The 13,143-nt window shown below is 40.1% G+C and overlaps 1 protein-coding gene across 2 annotated transcripts in view; it reads left to right on the top strand.

Annotated features, from left to right (window-relative positions):
• PCLO (piccolo presynaptic cytomatrix protein) overlaps nucleotides 1–13,143 on the top strand; it is a 519,980-nt gene that overhangs the window by 16,500 nt on the left and 490,337 nt on the right. For both annotated transcript variants that reach the window (XM_039518832.1, XM_039518825.1), the window contains exon 3: nucleotides 8,654–10,039. In XM_039518832.1, the coding sequence (XP_039374766.1) occupies nucleotides 8,654–10,039 (1,386 nt within the window). The remainder of the gene's footprint in view (nucleotides 1–8,653; nucleotides 10,040–13,143) is intronic.

Genomic DNA, 13,143 nt, shown 5'->3' with positions numbered 1-13,143 from the left:
CAAAAATATTCAGTCAGTTATCTAAAAAGTTTCTTATCTCCTGGTGTTAAAATGAAATATCTGCAGTAAAATCCTCCAATAATAAAATGCATTTTTTCCCTCCACAGAATGATTGGAGTTTCACTGTTACTAAATTGCAGTTTAAATATTGTTGTGCACTGAAATAATTTGGGACTTTGGATCAAATTATTCTCTAATGTAGCACCTTTAATTCTACTTTTTATAAGAAAGATTTACTTCAAGTAGAATGTAGTGTATATTTTTACACAAAGTGGTATTTGTTGGAAGAATTGATGAGCTCCTCAAATGAAAAGTGCTGAGTACATACACAATGGTATTATTCCATTCTGAAGTATTCCTATTTAAGAACCCAATACACTTTCCATTATTCTTTATCAGAAGAAGATTGGATGTCTACATTAGTACTCTTTAATTCAGGGCAGAGTCGTATTAAAAGCATTGTTGTCCTGTAGCTTCTAGTTTCTTTAATGCAAAAAAAAAAAAAAAAGCTGAGAGAAGCTGAACGATCCTCAGTGTATGGCAAGAAATGTCTGGCCTTCCAACATGTAGGCTGATCATTTTAAATAGAAAATACTCTAAAAGGCTTTTAAGCAAGTTACCACTAGCCCAGGAAACTCTTCCGTCCAGTTTTTAACACAAGTAAATTATAAATTAATCTGCATAGCTAAAGATGTCAACTGCAGTGAGCCATCTGCACTGGTATTACTGTTGCCCAGCAACTGTAATTTACTACTGCATCAGGTCATGTGATTTGGGATGCTGTTTTCTGGGTAATCACTGGGCAGGAAGTGTGGCTGATTCCTTCTTTGAACAGAAGGGATAATCTGTCAAATCCCAAGGATATTCACTTGGTTGGATGCTTTTTATGCAGAACAGATGAACTTTTATTTGTTAACCGTTTGTGTTCTATACCGTTGGTGGTAACAGCTAATTTGGAGCCTGACATTTTGTACGTAGAGTTGTCATTATTTTGCATTTGTCAACATTACATTTCATCTGCCTTTTTGTTTGCCCAATCACCCAGTTTAGTGAGAGTCCTTTGTAACTTTTTGTGGTCAGCTTTGAACTTAACTGTCTTAGTAATTTTGTGTCATCTGCCAATTTTGCCACCTCACTATTCACCACTTTGTTTCCAGAAAATTAATGAATATGTACATAGCCTTGGGAGACCATGCTATTTACCTCTCTCCATTGTGAAAACTGACCATTTATTCCTACCTTTTGTTTCCTATCTTTTAACCAGTTACCGATCCATTAGAGGATGTTCCCTCTTTTCTCATGACTTAGTTTAAGAGCCTATGGTGAGGGATCTTGTCAAGGGCTTTCTGAAAGTCCAAGTACACAATATCCACTGGATCACCCTCGTCCATGTGCTTGTTGAATGAACCCTTCAAAGAATTCTAATAGATTTGTAAAGGCATGATTTCCCTTTACAAAAGCTGTGCTGACTCTACCCCCAATGTATCGTGTTTAACTGGGTTTCTGATAATTCTGTTTTTTACTATGATGTAAGCCAACTTGCCTCTACTGAAGTTAGGCTTACTGGCCTGTAATTGCCAGGATGGCCTCTAGAACATTTTTTTTAGAAAAATTGGCATTACATTTAGCTTCCCTCCAGTCATCTTATGCACAGGCTGATTTAATTGATACGTTACATACCTGAGTTTAGAATGGCCATGTCATCCCTGTTGTATTTGGGCTGGAGCTGAACCTACTCCTGCTTTGCCCACTCCATGATTCTGAGACTTAGATTCTTACCTGTTATGATGTTTTATCAGCCTACATGATACTGCATAGAATTATTGCTGACTTGCATTTTTAAGGGCCTAATATTATCTAAGTAGAAATTTGTTCTATAAATCAAATTCAGATTCCTGTCTCTGACTGCTGTTGGAGGCTTTGGGAGCCATAAACACGTGTTTGTTCCTGCGCTGGGAATTGACTTCTAGGTCACACTTTGGTTCAGAGTTGGGCCTTTTAAATACATTGGACCTGTTTCTCATTTACACTGAGGGTACCTCTATACTACCCGCTGGATCAGCGGGTAGTGTTCGATGTATCGGGGATCGATTTATCCCATCTCATCTGGATGCGATAAATCGATCCGCTAATCGATGGCCATACTCCACCTCAGCCGGAGGAATAAGCAGAGTCGACGAGGGAGCTGTGTCAGTCAACTCGCCGCCGTGAGGACGGCCAGGTAAGTCGAACTAAGATACTTTTACTTCAGCTACGCGAATAGTGTAGCTGAAGTTGCATATCTTAGTTCGAACCCCCCCACTAGTGTAGCCCAGGCCTGAGGCTCCTTTACAATCCCCTGCAGTGTAAAGGGTTCATAAATCTTTACACTGCGCTGGGAATATACAGGGTCCTTATGTTTTATACGCACTTTAAGGCTCCTTTATACTGCCAGGAGACTTAGTGTAAATGATAATTAGTTTCATTATCTTAAAATGTAGCTTTGTTCTGAGAAATAGCTGTTAGAATAGCTCCATTTTTATTGTGTCTCAGTGAATTTTGTTTCAAATGTGCTCAATTTGAAATTTAAAGAAGATGTGGGTTTTTTCCCTTACAGCCATTCTGGAAGTTTAAAATCATGTAGGGTCATCCACAGTAATAAAAACCCTGCAGGTCAGCTAAAGCATTCTGTGACACCTGTGCTAGTCCATTGCCTTCAGTGGGTTTGCACAGGTGTAACAGTTCTATTGATAATGCACAAGAAGAAGTAGAATCCAGCTCGTCCTGAGCTGTCTTGTCTCTGTAGGGCTAAGGAAAGTTAAACATGAAAGCAATAAATATGTATTTTTGTCACAGGAGTCAGCAGTTCTGACTCTGAATGGACAGAGAAAGAAGAGCAGTTGAATAAGTTGGTACAGGTTTTTCGTCCATGGTCACTCTTCATAGATGGTATTGCTAGAAAATAGAGAATAAACTTACTTTGGAGCTCCCATTTTTAACTAGCACAGTCGTTAAAAAGCTGTTATTTCTCTGAACATATGGCTTGCCTTCTTGTGAAATATATTTTAGTGTTTGCTTGTTATTTTGAAATTACATAATTTCACATCAGAGAGCTAGGAGATAAGGATAGTGGTTTCCATATTACAGTGCTGAAATCTGAACAAAAGTGTTACTAGGGATATGTGCAACAGAAATCTGTTAAATTTTAACAGGGCTGAAGGGAAGAAACCTGTGGCAGATGACATACTTTTCATTCTGTATCTCTGGCAAAAATTTTCATTGAAATTATTAAGGAAAGTATGTTTGGAAGCACATTAATGTGATGTGAGTCCTTAAGGATACTGAATTGTTAAAGTGTAAAAGAACAATCTTATTCTACTATGCTTGTGTCCATGAGATTTCAGTACAGGTTGTGCCAATGTTCCTTTCTTTATCAAAATCTATTTTCATTGATTTTTTTAGAAAAACTCCCTTTGGAATGAACTTGGAGTGAAAGGCTTTGGATTGAAAGTTTTTTTAATTTGAAATGATTGTGAAGCAGAGAAAGGATAAAAAAAATTTGGTGGAGGGAGGAGGCGCAGGTGACTGTAGTTACTATTAGGGCAGTGTTCACTTCCTTCACAGATGTGTGCAGCTATCTTGGAATTCTGTGCAAATCTCTCCTGAAGTTATTGGGTGCTTATTCTCAATATTTTGTCAGTCCTTTAAATAAAATGCCCATCTCAAACACATTTCTATCACCATGTATGACACACACAATCCTTATTTATTAAGCATTCTGGACTGTATCGTGGAGCCTGGCTGATGCTCCCTGAATGCAGGTTAGGGGGAGTATGAAAGGCTGTGCAAAGCTTATCTTTTCACTCCTCTGGTCTTTGCATACTCCGTGCATTGCTGGTCCTGCCTTCCAGGTTAAAGCCAGCTCAGGGAGTTGCAGATGGCCCCAAATGGCCAAAAACTCAGCCAGGAGATCAATATGGATGGAGATGATCTGGCAGTGTCCCATTTTCCTTGTTATACTGGCAGAAGAGATGAAGAGGTGTAGCATAGGAGTTTCTACTCCACCAAAAAATCCACTGGGGCGATTGTTCCTGGGCCAGTTACACTAGCTTTAGTGCCCATTTGCTTCAGATCAGTGGTGAGGCCACACTGCATTAGAGGTTTGGCCCTTTTTGGCTCTGGGAGGAAATAAATATAACATAGAAAGAGTTTGGGATTTGGGCCAGGGCATTGCTCTGACTGCTCACTCTTTCTCCTTTTATGATGGTCGTCATTGAATAGAGGGGAAATGGAGAGTGAGGTGCTCACCCTCCCACAACGCAAATTTTACCTTGTCTGTAAAAATATGGAAGAGCAGCCTTGGATACAGCCCAAGCCTACTCCCGCTGAAGTAAAAAGCAAACTCTTTGATGGCAGCAGACACGTGATCAGGCCCACACTTGGATATGTTTTAGTTGATAAAATACAGCTCTTAACATAATTTATTTTACAACTCTTCCAGTTAAAACACATGCAAACTACAGTTCTTTGTGTTTAAGATTAAATGTATTGGTTATAATGGCTTTGGGGTTTTGACACTTAATTCCTCCCACTGAAATGCCTGGGAGGAATGTATGGCTAAAACAGAGGGATTAAAAAAAAGAAGTAAAATCCCTATTTTTTCCCTTAATTTCAGTTGTAGGAGTTACTCATTAACTTTGATTTTAAAAGCTTTATTTTGATTCAGAAAGTAAAAAATGAAAACCTAGGATATAGAGGCAGTTAACATTGTTGGTGCTCAAGTTATAATATATTGCAAACTTCAGAACAGAGTGGACTCATATTTATTTATTTAGACTCTAATTGGACACTATAATCAGTCTGGACTTAATCAGGTGCTGTTTACCATTCATTATATCACATGATAAAGAAAGCATTTGATAAAATTAAAAGGCCATCATTATTTTTTTAAATGTCTTTATTGGTGATAAGAGAGACAAGGTGGGTGAGGGAATATCTTTTATTGGATCAACTTGTGTTGGTGAGAGAGACAAGCTTTCAAATTTACACAGCACTCTTCTTCAAGTCTTGGAAAAGAACTCCGTGTCACTGCTAAATACAAGGTGGAACAGATTGTTTAACAAAAGTAATTAATACATATTTCAAGGGACCATATAAGGGGAAGTGACCCATTAAACACCCCTCCAGTCATAGGAAGGAAATGAAAGGGGGCAGGAGAAGAAACAGCTGGATGGGGTTATTAGTGGGTTACAGACTGTTGTAATAAGTCATAAATCCATCTGTTTTAGTCCCTGATTTTTAGTGTCTAGCAAATTTATCAATTTAAGCTCCCAGGCTTGTCTTTTGAAAGCGCTGTGCAAGTTTCCTTTGATGATGAGGACTGATAGGTCAGATATTGAGTGATGACTTTGTGAAAAGTGTTCACCCACAGGTGCAAGGGTGTTTGTCTTTTATTATTTTCCTCTGTGAGTTCATTCGAGAGTATAGTGATTGTCTAGTTTCACCTGTATAGTTGCTATTGAGGCATTTAGTGCACCGGATGAGGTACACCTCATGTTGTGATTGGTATGGATCCTGAAAGGTATGTTGTGTGGGGTGTTGATCATTGTAGCAGTGGAGATATGTTTGCAGGTTTTGTATCTGTTGTTCTGTCAGGGTCTGATGCCGCTTTGAGTTGATGTGTCCTGGTCTGTTGGGAACTAGCTGCTGAAGATGAGCTTGGAGGGACTGGGGGATTGTTTGAAGGCCGGAAGAGGGGGTTCAGGAAAGCTTTCTTTCAGGATGGGGTCCCCATCAAGTATGGGTGGTGGTTGTTTGATGCTACCATATGAGAGTTCCGTGTGGGGTGGTAGGTGATAACTAAGGGTGCAGTCGAAGGGGATTTTATTTCTGTATTGAAACAGGTTCTCTCGGGGTATTTGGGTGACCTCTTCCATGAGGTAATCTACTTCTCTGGTGGAGTGTCCTAGTTTAGTGAAGGTGTTTTTGAGCATCTTAAGATGTATATCCTGGACTTTCTCCTCAGAGCATCTTCTGTGGTATCTGAGTGCCTGGCTGTAGATAACAGATTTCTTGGTGTGTTTGGGGTAGCTACTGGATCTATGAAGATGGGTGCGATGATCTGTGGGTTTTTTTGTATATAGTTATCTGTAGGGTTCCATTTGTGGAGCTGATCTTGGTGTCCAGGAAGTTGATGCTGGCATCGGAGTGTGCCATGGAGAGTTTTATAGAGGGGTGGTGGTTGTTGAAGTTGTGGTGGAAGTCTATGAGGGAGTTTAAGTCATCTGTCCAGAGGATGAAAATATCATTGATGTATCTCAGGTATATTGTTGGCCTTGAGGTGCATTTGTTCAGAAATTCTTTTTCAAGGTGGCCCATGAAGAGGTTGGCGTATTGGGGAGCCATCCTAGTGCCCAGGTCTATGGTACTATTGCTCCTAAAATCAGAGGTTAGGAGGAAAATAGTAACACATTTTATTCATTGAGGTTACTTTGATTATGCATCATTTAAGCCATCAAAATATGACTTCATAGCCTTTGCACCTCCCTATGTACAGCAGTAAATTTCATTCTTTTTTAAGTCAGTCAGCTGAAATTAAACTGGCCTGTTTCAGTTTTGCTTTTAGTCAGTTTCACTTTTTGGTTGCCATGCACTAATCAGATATTTGAGTTGCAAACACTGCAGAGGAGTGTGTAAACACAAACCAAAAACAGTCTTAGTTGAAAATGGAAGACAAAAGACAGTGTCAGTATGACAACATTCATACTAATACAGTTTTGGTATTGCTAAACCTACATCTGGGGCCTAACTAGTGTTAATATAAGGGAAGCAGTTATTGTTGAGATCGTCTTCCATAACATATGTATATTGTACATGTCTGAATAGTTAGGGACAATCTAGGTGGTGTTTTTAAGATACTGTGTGTAAATGTTAAAATCTCTTTTATGGTCATTGTTGAAAATGTATTGCTGGATAAGTACAGAGGGAAATGTAATAATTAAAAAGCAGTCTGGGCCAGTTCAGTTTTCATTTCCATGGGTGCAAGTTGCAGTGAATTCAATGGGAGTTGCACACACTTGAAGTGGTAGCTGAAGTCTCTTAATTATTTTGTCCCGTAAGCTTGGCTCATGCCCTTGAATACCAAAACCTTCACCACATAAAATGGCCTAGTTTTCATCTTGGTTGGTGGTAGGGAGGCGGTTTTGCAAGTCTGTGGAGGGAGCAGGATGCATGAATCTCCCCTCATCTGGGGCAGCCAAGAGCCTATAAGGAATTCTGTACTACCCCTGTGATCTGCCCCTGTGTGCAGCTCCCTTTGTCCCTTGGCAGAGTGGCTCGTGCAGGAGATGTGATATCACTGGCTTCGTGAGTGAACCTGTGCCCTGCTTTCCGCTCCAAAGGGAATAGAGAGTGTGGAGGAGTAGGAGATAATGCTGTAATGAGCAGAACTAACTCTCCTGCTGGAAATGGTTGCCATGCAGGATATCATGCCAAACTGAGTAGCAATGAAAAGCATGGGGAATGCCATGTGGAGCAGATGTTTTCCTGGCTTCATCTCCCTCTTCCTCTGACCTGACATGTCCTTTCTGAAATCCTATGGTGCCCCAACCACAATTGTGCAGATAGCTTTCAGGGGAAAACAATGCTGTATTTGTGCTGCTCTTCTCTCTTAAAACAGTTATGGGGGCATAACAAGAGAGCAAGAATGGTCCAGAAATTAGGGTCATAGCCTGGGACTCAGAAGAGCTCAGTTCAATTCTTTGCTCTGCCATACTTCCTTTGGGCAAGTCATGTAGTCTGTTCCCCATCTGTAAAATAGCATTAATTGCCCTCACAGGGCTGTTGTGAGGTGAAATATATTACAAATTGTGAGGTTCTTGGACACTACAGTAATAGAGGTCTAGAGGTACAGAAAATAGATGAATTATTTACCTTATTCCTTCCCTTTGTGCTGAATAATGAAGAGTACAATGGGGCTTATGGTAATTACTTTTGGATCTAGTAAGCCTAATAACGATATGATTGCAGGAACACATAATTATGGTTCATGTAGGGCCATCATGTTTTAAGCAGAGCTCCTCATTCATTTCAGATGAAGACTTGTGCTCAGAAGTTGATGATATGAAATGGGTCTACATAAATATATGGAATTCATTAGCACACCTCTATTGTTAGTTCAATATGTGCATATAGAGCACCACTATAACTTTTTTGCTGCTTTTATATAAAACATAACCAAAACTATAAACTAGACCAGGAACTTGATAATTGCACTTTTGTCTGCTCATTATAATTATGGCTTTCAATTGGCAGCATTAATTTACCAAACTATTTTTTGAGTATTATTATTATTATTATTTATTAATTATTACTGCTTTCTTTTTTTAAACTTTTTTTGGCAAATCAGTATTGCTGATGAATCAATGCTGGCAAATCGATGCTGCCCCCATCAATTTCCATAGTGCCTGAAGTGTGAACTTGTTCTGATGGCCTGGACTGCAGGAATCAGAAGTGAAATGAAAGATTCAGTTGTATTTTTTAACCATAAAACAATATTTAGTGGTGATATTTCCTGCTCTTTTGCTGAACTTTTACCTGATTTACTAATTCTACTCAAAAGTTGATTTACTAATATTAGCATTGCATGACCCTAATTGTAAATCTTTTTCTGCAGGTTAAAGAATGGCTCTGTTTAAACTGCCAGATGCAAAGAGCACTAGATGGTGATTTAGCTTCAGTTCATGGTCCTGTGCCACAGCCTCTTCCACCCAAACAGAAGACAACCTTTCCACCTTTAACAACCAAACCACCCTCCCAGCCCCAGCAGCCTACTCAAAAGAAAGAGATTTCTCAAACACCTGCTCCTTCCCAGCCCCCAGAACCTAAAAAGCTCCCACCACTGACAAAGCAACCATCCATGCCTGGCTCTCCCGCTGTGAAATCAAAGCAGCCACCCACTGAGCCTGTTACCTCGCACATCTCTCAGCAAATTGAACCCACTCCAAAATTTGGCCAGATCAAGCCAACATTGGTCGAAGAAAAGCAAAAGAAGCCTACAACTGACAGTGTGCCTACCTCTTTGGCATCTGGTCTGAAACAGGATTCACAAGGTCCCAAAGCTCCGTCAACTCAACAGAAAGCAATGGAACCTCCGAGATCAGAACATGCCAAGCTATTGCAGGGCACCCATCTGGCTGGGGATAAAGCTGTCCTGCCAGATTCCAAAACTTTACCACAAGTGTCACAGCAAAAGTCAGATCCTAAATTTGTTTCTCACGCTGGATCAGACACTAAAGGTCAAAAAGCTGTTGAGCCAACACAAATGAAAGAAGACCTTAAGAAGACACAAATAAAAGTAACCCCAAAACCTGATGCCAAGCAGGTTCCAAAAGGACAACAACCAGCTGTAGGCCCAAAGCCTACCCCAGTGCAGCCAACACCTCAGCCTCAAAAGCCTCAGAAAGCTCAAGAGCAACCAAGGCGTTTCAGTCTAAATCTGGGAGGTATTACTGATGCCCCTAAACCACAGCCTACAACTCCACAAGAAACAGTTACAGGGAAACTCTTTGGATTTGGCGCTTCAATCTTTAGCCAGGCTTCAAATTTAATCTCCACATCAGGGCAACCAGGACCTCAATCCTCGGGCCCTCTACTGGCGCCTGCTACTAAGCAACCCCCTCCACCATCTCAGGTACCGCCCAAAGAGGCCAGTCAGACTCAACCATCTCCAAAAGCAGCACCTGTGAAAAAAGAAGCCAAGCCTCCTGTGGCAGAAAAATCACAGCCACCCAAGGCAGATAACATTGTAACTGTTAAAGGGTCTGAATTTGAAAAGAAACCTATCGCTGCTAAAGACAGCAAGCCTCAAATTGCTGAATCTAAAAAAACTGCTGGGCCACCAGGACTGGAAAAAACTACCCTACCTATATCAACTTGTACTCTTTGTAAAACTGGACTAAACATTGGTTCTAAGGATCCTCCCAACTTCAATACATGTACAGAATGCAAGACTATTGTGTGCAATCTCTGTGGATTTAACCCGATGCCACACATAGTTGAGGTAGGCAGTGGCATTTATATTTACTCTATATACGTTAGTAACTGATTTTCTAGATTGTGAATGGCAAAGCATATTTTTAATTAACAAGTGGTGCTGAACAATTCTAATGCTTCATTTGAGAGCTTGTATTTTTTTAATTAAATATTTCTGAAACTTGGAGGGTAGTCAAAAGCTATTTTAGATGAATTTCCTGTATTTTAAAGGAAGCTACTGCAGTAGATCTCCTAGGTTTTGTGGCAAAGGCAGGCTAATAATAGTGATGATTACTGAACCCTTTGAAATTAGTGGTATTATAGCATGGCAGATTATTGTACTCATTCTTTGGAGCTCACCCTGGGGTAAAAGTTCTCTTTCATGTCTGTTTGTATAGCAACATTAATATGGTTTATTTCCCTCTCCTCCTCCTTTCATCAGTGAGCACTATTGAATGAAAGGATTTATTAATTGTTAGTCACTTTTCCCCAGCACAGTCTTTTAACTTCTCCCTAAATCTGTTAGGCAGGGTTGTACCTATACCTTCAGGTTCCATTAACCACATTCTGACTCTGCACTGTATGTGGGAGGCAGACTCATTTTTATGTGCCCAAACCCCTGAAGTTTGAGAGATACGTGTGTGCAAAGTGGGGCAGGATTTAAGCAGGCAACAATCAGAAAGCCATTTAACTGATAAAAGGGCTGGAGTTTGAATGGGACTGTTCATTGTTAAAATACGACAATATGGGTAGTTCCTATGCAGCAAAATGTTTCCACAAAAGACAGGTTTAACTTTTGTAACCACCATTCTTTCCAGAAAAGCAGCATTTATCATTTATTTATTGTTCTTTCTTGCAAGGGATTTTTGAAAAAGAGGGAAGGGGTGAGGAACTTTGTCAACTTATAAGCAGGGCAGAAAAATGCCATACTTTCCTTATTGCGTTAGCAAGACCTTACTTGGTAAAAATAGACCACCAGCAAAATACTTGCAGGTAATTCAAGTGTGTAACTCAATTGACTTAGTACCTGAGAAAAGAAACTGTTAGTTAAGGGTATTTGGTATCCTAGTAAATAAACTAGAAATGGCTATCCAGATTAGATCATTGTGACATCACTGCCATAGAATGAGTAGAATAAATAGGAAGAATACTGAAAAGAAAAGAACATTCAATGTGTGTGGACTTTATCTCCTGGATTCTCTTCCACCACAGTATTATCAACCCTTGAGAGTGTGGAAAACCTGAGTCAGAGCTTCTTCCCCTTCAAAAAACCCCAAACTAAACCAAACAACAAACTCTCACGTTTTTGTATCTGTCTTCTGAATTTTTCAGTTTTTAAGGCAGCAATCCTGCACCTCCAGAATGTGAGGTCATTTGGGTTTAAAATTCAGGTAGAGATTTTTCAAAAGTGACAAAGGGATTCAGGTGCAAAAGTCCCATTACTTTTAATGCGGCTTATACTCCTAAATTCCATCATCACTTTTGAAAGTCCCACACTTGGCTGTTAAATAAATGCATTCACAAAAATGTGAGGCTTCCACCTGACTTCCCTGCTGGTTCCATGTACCTTGTCCTAACACTTCAGGTGGGAAACTGGCATGCTATTTCCTGTTTTCCTCCCTTATCACTGTCCAACCTTCCCGCCTGGACTCCTCCTGTCAGCCTCCTAGTATTCCTCTCACCTATATCTCCCTTTCTGCTCCCCTTAATATTCACCCCCACATTCTCTTCCCTTCAAAGTCTCCTTCCATTTCTGCTCAGTTTCCTGCCCATTATTATCTCTGTCCCTCCCTCTCACAATATCCAGCACCTCACATTCTAATTTTCTTCCCCTGTAGTCTGTTTTCCCCCATGTCTCTCCTTCCCACCCAGTTGTCTTCCTCTTTCCCACATTCCTTTATCTATTTTCTTTCCTGAACTCATGGTAAGGCCAGCCTGCTTACTCTCTGACTTCTAATCTGGAAAGACCAAATTCTGCTGTTTTAAAGTCTGTATCTTTCCTTTTTAAAAAAATCCTTCTGCCTCTTTATACTGAAGTCGGGATGGGTTTTGGGTCAGAAAATAATGCAACATCAGTCCTAAAATGAGCTTTATTTTGCAGTTGCTAATGCACCAGGGCGGTTCTTACTGGTGGTTGTGCATCAGTCTATGAATTGTTACCTGGTACCTGTCAAAACATGAGATGTGTCCTTTCATCACTTGGGAAACTAGAGGGAAAGCTTTGGGTATGGGTAATAGAGAAGGGCCTGGAAGGTGACGCAGGAATGAAGGCAGCATCTATGCAAACGTGTTTGAGTGATTCTGATCCTGCCCCATTTAAGGGGTGCACAGTGGGGCTCAAAGAGCAAGAAAACACATATTGAGTTGACAAATACTCAGGAAAATCTAACCAACCAGTGTATTTCAATTGCTGAGTACTTTTAACATGGAATATCCAACAAGCAGCCTGGTATCATGCTGTGGACAAGGGTGGCTGATACTTAAGAGGGAATGAGATGCCTGTTTATAATAAAGGATATTTGTTCCTATCGTTATGTGACAGCACCTCACCTTTTAAAGAGTATTTCCTTCTCTGAATCCATTGAAAACAATCCCTGTGCTGATGAGCTCCGGTTAAACCTACAGGGCCAGTCTCTCAGCAGGTGTAAATCAGCAAAGTTCCATTGATATCTATGTAGCTGCACTGATGTTCACAAACCGAGGGTACAGATTGCCTTTTTTTTTTTTAAAAAGAAGTGATTGCTCTTTTTTTCTCATTTGTTGATCTAGCAGTCAAATATTTATTTATCTAAATGGTAATTTATCTGTGAAGTAAACAACAAAGAATAATTAAATGACACTTGATAGATTTCAAAGACTTGCAGGGGCACATAAATCTGGTGCATTAACACAGATCTGAGCCACTGTTCTTATCCTACCATTTACACAATGGGGAGGAGCATTGTTTACTGACTGTTTAATTAGCTTTCCTGTGGGTTTCCAGCTCAGGTAGTTGGAAGTAGTTCTATTTTTAGTAACGGAATACAAGAAAATTGCAACTGTCGAAGCTCAGAAATGAAGACAGTGGCAACGACCATTTTGTGCATTTAAAGCTTTTGAGAAAATACTGAACAGGATCAGAACTGGGTGGCT

The sequence above is a fragment of the Mauremys reevesii genome, linkage group 1, assembly GCF_016161935.1.
Source record: "Mauremys reevesii isolate NIE-2019 linkage group 1, ASM1616193v1, whole genome shotgun sequence".
In the NCBI taxonomy this organism is placed as follows: domain Eukaryota; kingdom Metazoa; phylum Chordata; order Testudines; family Geoemydidae; genus Mauremys; species Mauremys reevesii.
Note: the sequence above shows the minus strand (reverse complement) of the source record. Positions and strands in the feature narration are given on the sequence as shown.